Genomic DNA, 16,359 nt, shown 5'->3' on the forward strand with positions numbered 1-16,359 from the left:
GAGTTTGAAGAGTTTCCTGACTTGAGTGTGCCAAAGCCAGCTTGGAAAACCTGCAAAAGCCAGGACCCTTCTGTCATCTTCACATGTTCTGAATGGTTTAGGCATGTGATAGCTGCAGTTACTTCCTCTTCTTGATCTAACCACAGTAGTACAAAGAAAAATGGATTCAATTAAGAGCCAAGAAGTGATTATGCATTCTGTTCTCACAGTTCTTCATCCTACTGTCCATCCTTTGTATGTCACAGCTGTGAACATTGAGCAATAGCTCAGACTGTCCTAAGGAGAATGCAGTCTGTTTACAGAGATAAGTGAGATTGCACAACCCCACACTGGAGCACAATCCTGGTCTCTAAGCAAAGCCACTCCAGGATCTGTATTAACTAACCACTACTGCTTCCATTCAGGATCAAGTGCTCAAACAAGCCAGAGATGAATGTCACCTATAGCCACTCCAGCATATTTCCCTTCCTAACACAGCATCAGTACCAGCATGCTAATTTTACAGTTTTATTCAAAATCAAGCACTGAAACATTTTAAAACACACTCAGTGATATAAATTAGGCATAAATTAGGGCTGTGTGTAATGCTTGTTGACTATAATTACAGAAAAACAGGTCACTTTTTTCCATTCTATTTCATTGTTTTTGTGTATTAAAGAGTAAACAATATCTTATTCTGTGTTTCAAATTTGCTTATTATTATTATTTGCTTTACTTATTAACAATTTGCATTTTAAAAGGTTGGATACTTTCTAAAGAGGTTTGTTTTTTCACAAAACTTCAACTTGGCAGAAAAATAGTAGTTTTTTGTAAGGAAGCTAAAAAATATCAGCTTAAGGCTTCAAAATTGTACAAGAAGTTTCAGCTTTCTAAAAAATGATGGGATTTTTTTCATGGAAAAGATTTTACAAATTTTTTTTTCTTTTCTTATTGAAGAATTTAGTTTTCAGTATAGAAAAACACAATCTTTTCCCAACAGTTCTAGCAAGATCTGCTACTGTGCCAGCATCTTGTCATAAAATAACACATTTAATACATATTTTAAGTATCTATAGTTCAAGCTACCTGACTTATTTACAATTGCCTCATTCATGATTCAAGTTTAACGTGACTGTATGGCAGTGAGGGTTGTCTGTCCCACATTACTACACTTTATTATCCTCCTAATTTTCTTCCCTTTGTAAAATATACTGCTAGGTGACGAAAACAAGGTTCTAGAGATACTTTTTTTCCCTCTGAGGTATTTCATCCAAAGACTGAACAGTGTTAATGTTACTTCTCAGATACTTTCTGGCAAGATCACAACCCATGCTGGTGTGATCACAGGTCAGTGAATTTTGTTAGGGCTGTTTTATTTGCTGAAGTCCAAGGGAATAAGAAAACAGGATCAGGAGTCACATCTTCGTGTCCTACTTAACATGGCTAGTGCAGAAAAATCCCCTGTCACTCCCCTGCCTATGTAATACTTAGGATTTGCCTGTTCCTAGACTTTGGGTGGGCATGGAGAAAAATGGAAGGGCATACTACATGAAAGCACTGCTGCTTCTACGTTGCTCTCCACCACATCCCTTAGAGATGAAAACCATGCCTGAGGAAGGATGAAGCATAGAGCACACACAGGCACTGCCATATCTACCATGCAATCCAAAGGGCTGACAACCACAACAAGTTTTCATAAAGGATGGAACTACACCTTAACTCTCCCAAGAGTTCTCAACAGGAACACAAAGCTACAGTTGATAACCAGCCCAGTAGGACAATTCACTTATCAGCACCAAGCTGTCTCATGGGGGAAGGGTCAAGGCTGCAGTAAAATATGAGGGGGTCATCCTCACCCCAGAAGCAGGTGAGACTTTCTGCTGCACAGCTAAAACTGAACTACACTACCTACAATATATTTGGAACAAGTATTACCAAAACCTCCTGACACAAATGTGTTTTCATTAAGTGTTTGCACTGAAACGACCACAGGCATTTCCAATATGAGCAACTTGAATTTGAAAAGCAATTTGCTATTTTGAAGTTTTAATGGACATTTAAACTCAGTGCTTGTAAGATGAAATTAAAAAGTTGCTCAGCCTAAATGTAAAATCACTACTACTATGCTATCCATGCTTCTCTATATTTAAAGTACCTGCAAGTAGATCATGGGCTATTTTCAGTGAAACCAGTGTTTTTGTAATCTGTCAATTTGCAAATGCCATGTATTGTAGAAACAAACCTATTTTAATGATCTTCCAACAAATCATATAAATAATTCAGCTGAGGGAAAAATCCAACCTGCAAAGCAAGCTTATACTGTGAATCTAGACTAATTTTACCTCCATCTGTTCTACTGGGTCACTAAAGACTGTACAGCAATCCTCTTCTGTAGGTAGCACCCCAACTAAATACTCTGTGCTCTTTGAGGATAGCTGGTAGGGAAATGAAAAACCCATAAAATCTTGGAGTCTGCAGGCTATTTAAGTATAACTGGCTTCTGATAACCTTTGGTTGTCAGTCAGACACTTATTATTCTGACTCAGGAAGCAGCTCAGGTGAGAGGTCTGAAATCTGGGCTACCATGACCGTATCAAAAAATAAAAGGACTGGAAGAAGAGAGACTAGATCTCAGGTAAAATATTACTTGATGATATGGAATCACATCAATGAATAATATTTGGAATGGAGAGGAACAGAATACCCCATGCTATTGTCACTAAGTTGACCTATGACTCATATTGGGTTGTTCAGCTTCCAGCTTACAACAAATGCAACAATTTTATTTTTTCTTCTCTCACTGAAACATCCAAGTTAATTTTACTGAGAGACTCCTTGAGCTGCTGAGCCATTCTTCAACTGAGATAGCCACCTACATAAGTTCTGAATTCAGGCCAATAAATTAAACCACTTAGGAAATAAAGTGAGAAAGTCATTATAGTCAAAATCATCTTTCTTGAAACAGATGTTCCATTTTTTCCATGAATCTGTATTTTTATCATAATAAACACAAGCTTCATTTTATGACAATTAAGTACAGGAATTCGAGTCATGCTTTGATCAGATTCTAAAAATAGTCTTTATTTTTTTTCCCCTTCCTTCTAGTTGGGGCCAAGCAATGTGCTAAGCATTTCCTTCTGGAAGGAAATCTCCAACAAGTTTGCCTCTTTATTTTCAGCATTGCAGAAAACCAGATGTTTATTTAATTAAATCCACTCTCAAACATTGCATTCAGGAACGTTTTTTGTAGTTGTTGGGAATCCATCAAAATACTGTTAGCTCATATACATGCTCTGGAATTCTGACCATTTCAAGGACTAACCTTATACTATGTATGAAAAAGATGCACATCTTAAGATCAAGGCAATTTTGCCAGATTGTGCACCCTGTGGTTGCCATATGATATCAAACCCGATCAGCTAAAATACAATAAACACTGCATAACTCTACTGGAAACTGTTGTCCTATTTTAAGACAACAGCACTCTTTCAGAGTTCAAGCACAGGTAAAATTCTAAAATGAAATCTAGGAAGAGGGGAGGTGGAAAAAATAAAACAAAAACCAAAACAAACAAACAAACAAAAAAAACACAAAAAAAACCCCACCATGACTGGTAGAAATTACTTTGTTACAGAGGAGAGAATACATACTGAGCACAGGGAGAATAAGTCTGTTTCAAAAGCTTATGCTCATATTGTTACCATTCCTTCTTTATTGTTACTTTTGCTCATTAACACACTTCCAATAGTAACCATATTTCCTACCAGAAGAAACTTCCTGCAGGAAGTGGATTCCCTGTTCAGGGATAGAGGTTTGAGAACAGTAGATTCTTAAACAACTTATATGACTAACAATGCATTGAGTTAATAATACCGTAACTTTATACTTGAGTGTGTTCATTAAGAAGGATTTGACAAATATCTATGATGCAGACACTGGAAGCAAGTAGAAGACTTTTAATCACTGTAGTGCAGTAGAAAATTTAATTGAAAAGTTAAAAATAATGGTTGGAATAAAGTGGTGATAGACAATAAGGATTATTTAGCTAATTTCCTTGCCATAAAGTTTTGAGCACTTAACTTGCTATTGCTCCTATCATGAGGTTACCAAATAAACATTTAAATGTTCAGATACACTAACCTTCCCAAGTTACTGCTGATGCTAGCAACTTCAAGCTAATTACATGAAGAAACACTTTTTCACTGAGTCTAAAGAAGGAGCTGTTAAGTGACAGCAACTAGACCTCCTCTCAATTCGAACATTTAGAATTTAACTTTATATTAATCCTCTCTTTTTCAAAATGCTACAACCAATAAAATGGCATTTGTTTTGAATTTTTTTTCAGATAGTTAATAAGTGCAGAAAGTTTTGTCTGAATATGGATCAGCAATTCTATCACTTTTTTACTTGCTAAAATTCCTTCTCACGATGTGCAGTGAATTTTAGTGGTATATTCATAGTGACCATCCTGTACTAAAATATTACAGTGCACTGAAATCCAGCATGAGATGATTTGCCAGAAATGGAAAAGTAGTTCTGGAAAATGCCTCTACAGAAGGAAAAAAATACCTGAAGTAAAACATTTCAAATCATAAAATGCACTGAAGAAACGTGAGGGATTTTGATTAAAGTAAAATTAGTCACTTAATCCACATTTACAATGAATCAAGTCTTCCTACACTACTCAATTAACAACAAACTAAAGGTTTACAAAAGTCCACTGATCAGGAGCATACAGGAAATAATTATGTGGTATCATGAGTAGTATTTCGGGGGGGGGTCTTTGTTCAGATCTATGCTCCTTTCAGACAGTGGCTTGTTCTGCTGAATCCTTCTGGATGACAGGGGAAAGCTAAATCCACTACTGCAGAACCAGAGCACATCCTTAGGCACAGCGAAGTTCAAGAAACAGCAGGTACACTAAAATCAGGAGGTGTAGGGAGGGAACAGAGCTGTGCACAAACTATTTATTTCTGCTGTTTTACCTATTATAAATATATAATTAAAAGTTGTCTTTTCTAGTCAATGTTCTAATTGTTATTTGTCAGACTTTGTGAGGAACTCTCTCAGTAAAAGTTCAGACAGGTCTGCCTTGAGGCTTTCTTTGCTCCAATGTCCCATCTGTGTCCCATCCGCATCCCTAACCCTTCCTTTCCTAGGCACCACACAAAGGAAATTTCCCACTATATAGACTGAGATTCTCCAGTACCAAACTAATGTGCAACAAACACATTTTTCTTGCTACATCTCCCAGTCTGCAAGCCTTCCACAAAGCTTAAAGAGATAAAACCTCTTCCTCCAGTTCTTAAGCAGCTTTCTCAGGAAGAGAAGTAGCATATTCAAGCAAAGTATTCAAAAAAGCAAAGGACAACACTTCCATGTTGAAATCTGCCTCTTGGTCTTTTAAGTCAGTTTTGAATATGATTACACTGTTTGCTTTATATTTCTTTCATTGAAACTTCATTTGTGTTTGCCTTCCATCCCAGTGCAGTCAGCTCAGATATCAATACAAAACAACCAAGGGAATTTAAAGATACACTCTTATCTGCACCTGTCTTTCCTTATGAACTAATAATAGTGCTCAGAATAATTCAAAAGAAAGTTTTGGGTGCTACAACTACTTGATCTCGTTTTCTTGAGGAAAGGGTGGCTCTTCTGGTTACTACTTAAAATTCTAACTCAGAACCAGGTCTATGGTTACTTTACAAATCTTGGTTGGAGCACTAAAGTTCTTCCATTTGCAAACCATTAAAAAGTCCCACAAATCTCACACAGATTCCATTGAATATGTTTAAATTACTTTAGCTCAGCCAATATTAAGAGACTACCAACAAGCTGACAAAAACTTAAAGGTTCCATGTTTAACCAATAATAAACAATAAACAAACTATTTTTCAACCAAAGTGCTGCTAGGCCAGTATAGACAGCAGTAAAATAAAATCAGCATTTAAATTAGGATTTATAAATGTGTCTGTGTGTAGAGATATGTGTTAATATAAATGCTAAACAACCATGCTTCCTCAAAGTCTGCTATTTCCAACAGCATTGCTCAGTGGTGGACAACTTAACTTACTGAGTAGATCTCAAAAGCTGTGACTTCACAGAACTGTGGACTTGACAGAACCTCGGGATCACAAAAACAGTGCAACATGTACTTGTGGAAAACTGTCACTCCCTCCTCAACATAGAAAGCAACAAATCTTATGACAGTAATGACAGTACCTCCCATCCTTCAACGTGAGACTGCCATTCTTCCAAAAATTCTAATTTTTCCATTTGTCTCTTGGCCTCATTTATGTTGGAACAGACAGCTTTCATGGCCTGGAGAGCTTCCATTAGGGCCGCATAGTCACTGTGCTTCCTTGGAGTCCGCTTCAGTAATTCCTATTTAGACATAGAAAAAGGAGGGAGAAAAGGAAAAAATAAAATAAAATAAGAAAAATAAAATAAAATAAAATAAAATAAAATAAAATAAAATAAAATAAAATAAAATAAAATAAAATAAAATAAAATAAAATAAAATAAAATAAAATAAATAAAACAAAATAAAATAAAATAAAGAAAGAAAGCAGCCTTTGATCTCTAAAATGGTCCTAGTAGGACACTAAAACTCAAAGAGTAACTAATCATTAAGAATGAATAATTATCATGATTTAGGAATAATTTTGCATTTCAGCTACTTTCTCCTCCAACATTTCTCCATCTTCAGCTTTGGAGTTTGGGTCTGTTTGTTTGTTTTTTAAGTTCTGCAGGATACAACTGTTCAAGAGCAAGGATAACAATGCTTTAAAAACCAGTAGTTCAGTCATGTCAGAATTAACACCTGCCTTTCCTGCAACTCAGGGCAGAAAACACATTCCTTTAGCTCCACACTATTGTTTAACCTCATGCAATGCAGCAAAGCAGTGAACAATAGCTTAGGTGACTCACTGATTTCAGATGTGCTGGCAACCATGCTGATAAGCAGAAGTGGAGCCACCAGCATTTGTTTGACATTTTCCACCTCAAACTACCAACTCCCCATTTTCAGCTGGGCTGACTGAGAACAGCCTTCAGCAAAGCCCTAACCCCACTGTCACCACACCCTATATTTAAATTTTCTTAATATATTCATTTCATTGCTCTAGAGTAATTCATTAGTCATTTTCCCCTGTTTTATCTGTATGCTTTTCAAAAATAGAACAGAAAAATAATTTCAAAATAGACCAAGGGAACTGTAAAGCCACAGCTCTCTTGGATGACTCACACCTCATTGTAATGATTATATTTTTTATCTGTTTTAAAAACTTTTTTATTCTAACCTGTTTCTTACTAGATTTTTTTATGTGATATGCATCACAACTGGCAATTTTGCACATCAAAACTCACACATGCATTGTGAAAAATACTGTCTAATAGTCATTTTTCAGGTAGCTTTTAGAGTAGAATCTGCTCTGTTTTTTCTCTCAGAGTTTGGAACTATAAGAAATACAAGATCTTAATTTGTTAAGCATGATTTGTTTAAAATACTAACTTTCTTGTATTTTATTTCCTAACATGGTAAATTACAAATTCAGAGGTATGACTATCTAATATTTTTCACCACATTAATATTTTTCATTGATTTAAGTTGTCACAATATGATAAGAATAAACAAATAATTGTACATAAAACCATTTACAGCACCTTACTGTTACTTCACAGTTTTTCTTGTGAAAAAAATCCATTAACATTTTTCATTTTCAGTTTGTTGATGGTAAATTAGCATCATCAAAGTATGTCACCAACAAACTGCTATCCCAAGCATTTTAAGCAAGGGCATGATTGAACTCAACTGAAATTAGTCTCATTAATTCTCCCAAATGGCTCTTCTGTCCAGCAATAGAGAGGGAATCTTAGAATTACAAGCAGAACAGAGCTAATCATCTTGATCCAGCCAAACTCCACAGTTCTTTTAATACTAATGTCAGAAGACTGGCCACCAGCTTTAAAGGGAGCAAGACTGGGTCCAATATCTTAATAAAGAGATAATTCACTGCATAGAAAGATTGTTCCTGGAGTTAGGAAACATGCTTAGCAACCAGTTTTATACAGGAAGTATAAAGTCCTCAATAAAAATCTTGTGAGTACCTTCAAAAGAAGGGGATACTTGCATATTCTCTGTATTGGTGTCACTAGATATCCCTCCAGGGGTACATCTGTGTTCTTGCGTCCTCCAAGGAGCATGCAGTTCTGGAGTGAGAACAGTTCACAAATTATTGAAAAATCCCAAGCAAATTACCAGAAATAAAGACAAGGGCATAGGTATACAGCAGTGTTTGGCTAAAGTATACACAAACTGTGTAAATATATATATATATATAAGGAGGGAGGTTTGCAAGACTGTCAGAAGTACAGGCTTGAACTCATGCACAGGCTATCACACATGACAAGGAGGTCAAAAAGGCAGACTGCAGGCCTCTTGCCTTAGTACTTTCTTCATCGAGTCTGATGAAGAGGAATTTTTCTTGAAGTTTCAAATTAAAAGACAGTAAAAAAAAAAAAAAAACCTCAAAATATGCTTTCAGACTTCAACAAAAAAAATAAAAATATTTCAGGGTGACCACTGTAGCTATTATTTCTAAAAAGTGTTTGCAGTATTAGGTAGTATCAAAGAGGGTTTAAATGTTGAACATGGCCATCCTAATACACACCTTGAAAAAAACATGCTCTGTTTTCATGTTTCTATACTTAAATCTGATGTGCAATGAACAAAACATGCAGAAGTCACGGGCAAAAGGCTATTAAAAAGTTTCAACAAGACATCTGATTATGGAAGCAGAGAGTAAATTAAACAGTGGGTGGAAGTACCCAATAAAAGCAGCTAAGAGAGAGAAAAGAATAAGGGCTTCTGAGGATAAGAAAACATACAAAGAACATCACAGCAAATATTTGGAATTGCTGGAATTAAAGTGTAAGTACATAAAGACCTAAAGTAATGACAACAATTATTTTATGGAGAGATCAGAAGGAATTGTGATGCAATAGCATGAGATAATCTCAGCCTCAAAGAACAAGTTGTCTAAACTGAGGACGCTAAACAAAAGCAGTTTAAGACAGCCAGAATGAGATGTCGACATAGGCCATGGATCTGGATGCAGACACATTGCTGATGTAACAGAGGCTGCACAACTGGGTGGCCATCCAACACACCTATCGTACAAACCAGTGCTGCTAGGGGATCTCCACGCTCACTCTTAAGTCTCTGCTTTGTACTCATGCTTAACCAGCTTCTGTCTTATCCTAAAGGATGCTTTGGCCTAAAGAATTTCACTTCCAAACACAAAAGCTTTACTGATAAAGACCAAGTAAGATAATGGCAATGCAGACTATAGTTATTACAACTGCCTCTATACTCAAAGCCTCAAAAGTTCTGGTTTTAGCTCCCAGTAATTTATAGATAACCACAACTCTAATGAGTTGTGATGAGTTGACTGTGCTTTCAGATCATGCCCTAATCTATGAGGAACCCAAACCAGATGAGAAAGACCTCTGCATGAGAAAGACCTGGAGCACCTAAAACTGACACACCATGAACTGCCACAGTGGCACACTTGGCTTCCTTTGTCACAAAACAAGCTCTTTTTAATCTTTTTTCCAGAGTATTTTGCTTTTTGCCTCTGTAGTCAGCATTCACCCTTTCTTCTTGAGATTGGCCATGCTGCTCCCAATACAAGAACCGCATGTATGAAGCTCCCCAGTCTGGGACAAAGTGAAAAATACTGTGTCAACCACTGAGGAAAAATAGGACAACTTTGAAGCAGTTTTTAACTGTGAATAACCATTTCTTGTAAGAGATTCTTAGCAAAAAGGCAGATGGTGCCTCATGTCACACAGTATCTCCCACAATAAGGAAATTCCTACACTGCTCATTAACATGGCTGTAAGTAAGTGCAGCTGGGGAGACAGATCTGATATCTTTCAAAGCATCAGTGAGTTGCCATAGGACTTCACCAAGAACTCTGTCAACAGCAGTAGTGAAACCCTACTCCATGCTAACAATAATTAATAAAATTAATTAAAGACTTGTGATACTGTCAGCATTGGCCGAATCTTTTTTCCTCAAACATATCTGTGATGCTTTGCTGATAGGGTCATTTGCTCTCCAGTTCCAAAACACAATGATCAAATCTGTTCACTCCAAAATTTGATAGTATATCCATGGACACTTCCTCAAGTATTTTAGTTCCAATATAGTACGCTACTCATTTCAAAACTGACCTTTTTATCACAGGGCACCATGGAAGAAACACAAAAATTATTCTATACTGAATCCTGCTTTTAACAAATAAAGTCAACTATTAGCAAACCCAATATTTACATGGATAATGGTTTTGCTGTTGCAAAACCATGAGGACTATCACACTTAGTATTTTCAAACCCCTCTTTACTTGTCTTATAAAATTAAAGATTTTTATTGGAGCTGTTTCTTTCACCTTGGATTAAGGCAGCATCTAAGATTAGAATGGCTACTCTATGATCCATAACAAAAGATTTTTCTGTCTGCAACAGTGTTGGCTACAGTACCAGAATGTGGACCTCCCTTTCAGAAGTTCTGCTGAGTTCTCCAGCTCCTTTCTGTAATTCCTTTGCCTATCCCTCCTCATCTATTTTATCCTATTCTTTGTCCTTTCTAGAGATTCACACCCTTGTCTCCTGGCCAGTATGTTCAAGGCACACTGCCTAATTCTGTATTATCCACAGATCCAAGAACAGCAGTGAAAATACGATTTAACCACCCCCTTCCTCTGGAAATACCACCCCCAGCTAAAACTGTCTGCTAACCACTTGCAGGTGTGCTTGTACTTGCTCCATGGTGAGGGTGACAGTGCTAATGATTCACTGGCCCATCAAAAAATATGAATTTAGAACACCAGTTCAAGTTTATTTACCAAAAGAAACGTCCGCACTGTTCTTATTTTGTTCAGGTCAAGAAGAACTTTCTGTGCCTTCTCGTGGTTACTGCAGTACTCATCATAGATGCGGAATTTCTCTTTCTGAAACAAAAAGAAACAAAAAAAGACATTGTTTTTCACTTGTCATTTTGATTTTTTTTTTTTAATTAACAAAACATGGAATGAACCCTTTGCAAAGCTGCATAGCTAATATTGCCTTCATTCTAGAAAGTCAGTTCTTCTTCATACATTTATTATTTGAGGTCTAGCCTCAAATTATGAACAGTCTGGAAGCACCAGTTGGGAATTTCAAACACAGACTAATAGACAACAAGGTTGAAATGGACCTCAAGGATCATCTGGTCCAACCTTTCTTGGCAAGAGCATGGTCTAGACAAGATGGCCCAGAACCCTGTCCAGTGGAATCTCAAATGTGTCCAATATTGACAAATCCACCACTTCCCTGGGGAGATTATTCCAATGGCTGATTGTTCTCACTGTGAAATTTTTTTCTCGGTATCCAGCTGAAATTTCCCCAGGAGAAACTTGTACCCATCAGCCCTCCTACTATCCATGTGATTCTGTAAAATGGAAGTCTCCATCTTTGTAGCCACATTTTGAATACTGAAACATAGTGATAAAATCTCTTTTAAGCCTTCTTTTCTCAAGTCAGTTCTCTCAGGCAGCCACATGGGATACTTCCCATGATCATTCTTGTGGCCCTTCTCTTAAATCTGTCCAGATTGTCCACATCTCTTTTGTACAGCAGAGACCACAACTAAACACAGAATTCCAGCTGTGGCCTAACAAGCACTGCGCAGACAGTGAAAATGATTTCTTTATCTCTGCTGGTGTTGCCCTTACTGTTGCATGGTCTTGGCTTTAACTTTTTTGTCACAGCAGCACACTATTCACTCATGTTGAGATGGTGATCCACCAGGACCTTGAGGTCCTCTTCCACAGAGCTGAGCTCCAGTTGGGTAGATCCCAGCCTGTGCTGCACTCCTGGATTATGTTTTCCCAGATGCAAGCCCTTACATTTGTCCTCAATGAACTTCATAATGTTTTGCTGAAATATTTCAGAGCTTGAACTACCACAAACACACACGATATAAATATACATGTAGAAAACACAAAATGAGTGGTTAATTTGTTGACATTATTACCCAATTTGTCTGCTAACACTTATTTTCAAATATGATCTATTTTTCTGCAGAGCTAAAAACTGATGTTACTCAGCTTCTGTAAAATTGTTTCCACTAACCATTAATAGATTTCTCCTGCCACAATGAATAATTAAATACTTAACAAACAAATGGGACTCTAACCAGAGATAACAATGAAACCTGGACTTTTTGTTAGGTCTACAACTGAAAGCAAACTAATTTGTCTTCATTTTGCAAAGCTCTGTAACAGTAACATCCTTGTTTTGCTCCAACAGGAAAAATAATACTCCTAGAAACCAATAGAAATAGTACATACAAACACACTTGTGGAGGTACTGCAGTTGCTGGAAATCAAATATCTTCACAGTCCAGAACCATGGAGGCATTTGATCCAGTATATACAATTATTTACTAAATAGTCACATTTCTGCATAGCACTAAGTGGGAATAAAAAGATAGTACTACTCTTGTTCATGTAACCTTGTACCTCCATCTAACACACAGGAACAGCTTTGCCCAAGTTGCAGGGCTCAGTTTTTCAGCCTGAGCTGATCTGGTGAATATAAAAATTATGAAACACCAGAAGTGTAATTTAATATGTTCTTTCTTCAATGTCCTCCCATGTCTTTTTTTTTTCTTTTTTTTGGACATGACAGTAACCAAGAGATAAACTTCAAAGTACTCTTCATTACACAATCAGGTCATATTTAGGCTTCATGACTATGTACACTTATCATCATGACATCATAACAGACATCATCATTAATAAAGGCAAAAAATAAAAGAAAGATGTGGAAAAAAGGCTGAAATAAAAGATAGCATACATAATTCAGAAAACAGGTTCCAACTTCATGCTGTGCATTAGGTTCTGGCTGTAAACAATCCTCCACAAGGGACAGGAAGTTTTTGTGAACTGCAAGAATATCTTCAATATTTGAAAACAACATCTGCAAAATAATAAAACATACATAAGTGAAACATCAGATACAAAACAGAAGAAAAAATGCAATTAGGAGACTAACCTTAACTGTTTCTTCTGTGACATTTTTATCCACTTTGGCTGCAGCACATTGGATCATTCGGTGAAGAAAAGCCTGCATGAAACAAGACAAATAAGGAAAAAGTTATTTCAGGAAGACTTGAACAACTTCTGGCATGTTATGCTTTAATTTGTTTCCCAAACTGGATATAGAGCCACATCAAAACATTATTCAGAATCTAAAACAAGATCTTTATTTATAAATCATTTAGTAGTCCTGTTATTCTAACATGATAGAAAGACCTATCTACATGGTGTTAAAGAGTAAAATATTAATGAAGCTGAGAAACTGAACATTCTCTGAAGTACCACTTCCATCCTGCACTCATATTGCAATCAAGCAAGAGAAAAATGTATTCATTTTCAAAATCTCACTCTATTGCTTTACAAATTGAGTACAAGAAAAGCCAAAATAAGATGCTAATTTCCAAATTAAACTAATCAGGAGATACTATTATGTAATGTAAGTTTAACCATAGCAACCAAAAGTCAGATTTCAGACATATTAATAATCAAACTTATTGTAAAGTAAATTGGCTTAAACAACAGTCAGCTGCATCTGGTTTTGCTTACTGAAAACTTTTCCTTCTTCCCTCCCCAAGAACGTAATCCCCAGTGATCAAATTAGATGTTACTAATACTATAAATGAAATACCAAAATTGCAAGTTTTCTTTTATTTTACATTCAAGAACTGGATACAAAAAGTAGATGTGCACAGTAAGCAATTCCTAAAGAAATAAATATCTCAAGTACAAAGAGCAGAATTGATTTTTATTAATTCATTACAAAGATACTGGTATGTCCTAAAAAGTATCTACAAACTGTAGACTAAAATCTTACATTGATAATTCTTCACACAGACATGCATATTCTTCAGTCATTAAAACCTGGCACCATGAGTGCAGAAATGTCATGTCTTTCATAACACTTAGCTCCGAGCCACTGTGCATTGTACACTGTACATGAGCTCATCTAAATTCTGGCGTGGTGCAAATTCCATAAAAGAGGCAATAAATAACCCCTGTGTGGAAAGATAGCAGTCACAGCAGCCCTTTTTGCCCTCTGCTGGGACTTAAACATTTTCATTCCCAAGCAATGCTCCTTTCTCTGCTGAAGAGGACTATGTAACTGGCGTTACACATTTTTATTACTGAAGAATCAAATCTAGTTATCCAGGACATAAACTGAATTAAGTTTGGAATGCTGCCAGCACACTGTATGTTTCCTATCATTCTGTACAACAATGTAGATTTTCTAGTTCATTAAACCCGTCTTTTTCCTGACTATTTGTGCTTTCTTTTTAATAATGCCATTAACTCATTTGCAGCAGTTAACTGATGGTGGACGACAGCCTTTTACATCATTCCTTGCTAAGACTATCCCCAGGGGTTATGGCAAATTTGCTGCATGCATTATCTATACAACCAATCCCACAAAGAGTGAAAGCCTGCATGACTCTTAGTTAAATTTTGGAAGTTTTCACTAAACCATGCAACATCATTAAATATGCTTTAGAATCAAAGAGGACAAAATAATTATAAAAACTACCTCTGAAACTCACATCTATTTTTACTATCTGTAATTTTTCTCTGTTCATATTATTTCCCCACAGACCAAACATACTGCTCATCTGCACTTATGTTATCTAAGAATATCTTCATTTCCTGTAACTGTGAAGGAAGGTGAATGTTAGGTTGGCTGATGGTGAAACTGAGAAGAACTGAGAGCTGAGGCATTATTTATTCCCAAGTGATTCAAGACACTAGATGGGAGTCATGAGGTCAAGAAGAGAATATATCCGCTGCAATAAACAGTTGTCCAAGCGCACTGGCCCAGACATCACATCTGCAGAGGTTATCAGAAAATAAATCCAGGAAAATCTAAACTTTTGCAGAGCCCAGGCACAAATCACTAATTAAGGTAGAGAGCCCTGGGACAACTTCAGTCCCTTCCTGCAACTTCTTATAAGCCTCTGTGATACTCTGCTGTAGTCATTCTGCAGGAGTAAGTGTAGTCATCAGGCCTCCATGTAGTCATGAGGTTTTTTTCCTTAAGATTTGCCTCCTGTTCCCAGTATCATGGAATCATAGAAAAGCCTATGGGTTGGAAGGGACCTTAAAAACCATCTAGTCGCAATCCCCCTGCCGTGGGCAGGGACACCTTCCCCTAGACCAGTCTGCTCAGCACTCCACTGTTCTCCCTATCAGTGCAGATTTGCTTCCTGAAAAAAATCATTATGTCATGTCTCAAAAATCAATGCATGTGACAATTTGAATTTTTCAAGCACTTATATGAAGTTCTACAAACTGCACATATTGCAAAATAATTGGAATAATTCACATTTCCTAGAAGTGTAGTGTTAAGAGTATTCAGGGGAGCACAGGTAGGAATGGATGTGTCTAACTCCAAGGCTGATCCCTGGCGGACTTCACCCGTTGTGGAGTGAATACAATGCATTGATGAAACCCAGGTTTAAAGGACATAAATACCCTTATCAGCTCCCTTCCTGGAGCACAGAGACACCACAGACTCCACACATATAACACCTCTCCACTAGTACTTTGAAAGTAAGAATGGACAGCAATCATCAGGCAGGAGGAAGGAGAAGTAATTGCTTTTTTGGCAGTGTAAAATAACCTCAATCCAGCATTGCAACTATGAAAAGACAAATGTCTTTGAACTCATATAAACACACAGGTCTCAGAGAGGGCTGACTACTCAAAAAAATCTCCAGAATTATTTAAGCATCAACCAAGAACAGCCATAAACATTTCTGCAAAAATTAGTAGACAGAGAAAAAGCAGGTAATTTGCAGACACAACTGTGAGGAGGACCCCAGCACAGAAATTACAGATTTTAAAAGGAAAATACATAAGGATGGACAGAAACTACTCAGGATCTGTCAGTTCTTCAGTTAATGGAAAGAAATAATTATATAAGCTTTTGAAAACCTACTGCATAAGTCTTAATTAACCATAGAAAAAAACATACCTGTAAAAAATATAAAAGTAGAATGGACATCTCAGCCAATTTACAATTCACTAAAGAAATGGACACATAAAAACAAAAAATAAAAAACCAAAGAAGTCAGGAACTTCTCTGAAATAGCACTGAGCTCCATCTAAAACTTTTACCATTACTTCAAGTATGAGAGTCCAAGTCCACACTCATTACTGAGCACCACATATTGAATGTGAAGGAACAAAGCAATCACTAACTGCAAGGATAGATCCTGTTTCTGGACTGACCAAACAGCTGTAG

At 36.6% G+C, this 16,359-nt stretch overlaps 1 protein-coding gene across 1 annotated transcript in view; it reads right to left on the bottom strand.

Annotated features, from left to right (window-relative positions):
• Positions 1-16,359, bottom strand: part of PREX2 (phosphatidylinositol-3,4,5-trisphosphate dependent Rac exchange factor 2) — a 169,581-nt gene that overhangs the window by 112,385 nt on the left and 40,837 nt on the right. The window contains exons 2-6 of the mRNA XM_021555585.2: positions 13,081-13,152; positions 12,883-13,005; positions 10,890-10,994; positions 8,089-8,190; positions 6,202-6,363 (exon numbers count right to left, since the gene is read on the bottom strand). Of these exons, the coding sequence (XP_021411260.2) occupies positions 6,202-6,363; positions 8,089-8,190; positions 10,890-10,994; positions 12,883-13,005; positions 13,081-13,152 (564 nt within the window). The remainder of the gene's footprint in view (positions 1-6,201; positions 6,364-8,088; positions 8,191-10,889; positions 10,995-12,882; positions 13,006-13,080; positions 13,153-16,359) is intronic.

This window comes from Lonchura striata, chromosome 1, assembly GCF_046129695.1.
Source record: "Lonchura striata isolate bLonStr1 chromosome 1, bLonStr1.mat, whole genome shotgun sequence".
NCBI classification, from domain to species: Eukaryota; Metazoa; Chordata; class Aves; order Passeriformes; family Estrildidae; genus Lonchura; species Lonchura striata.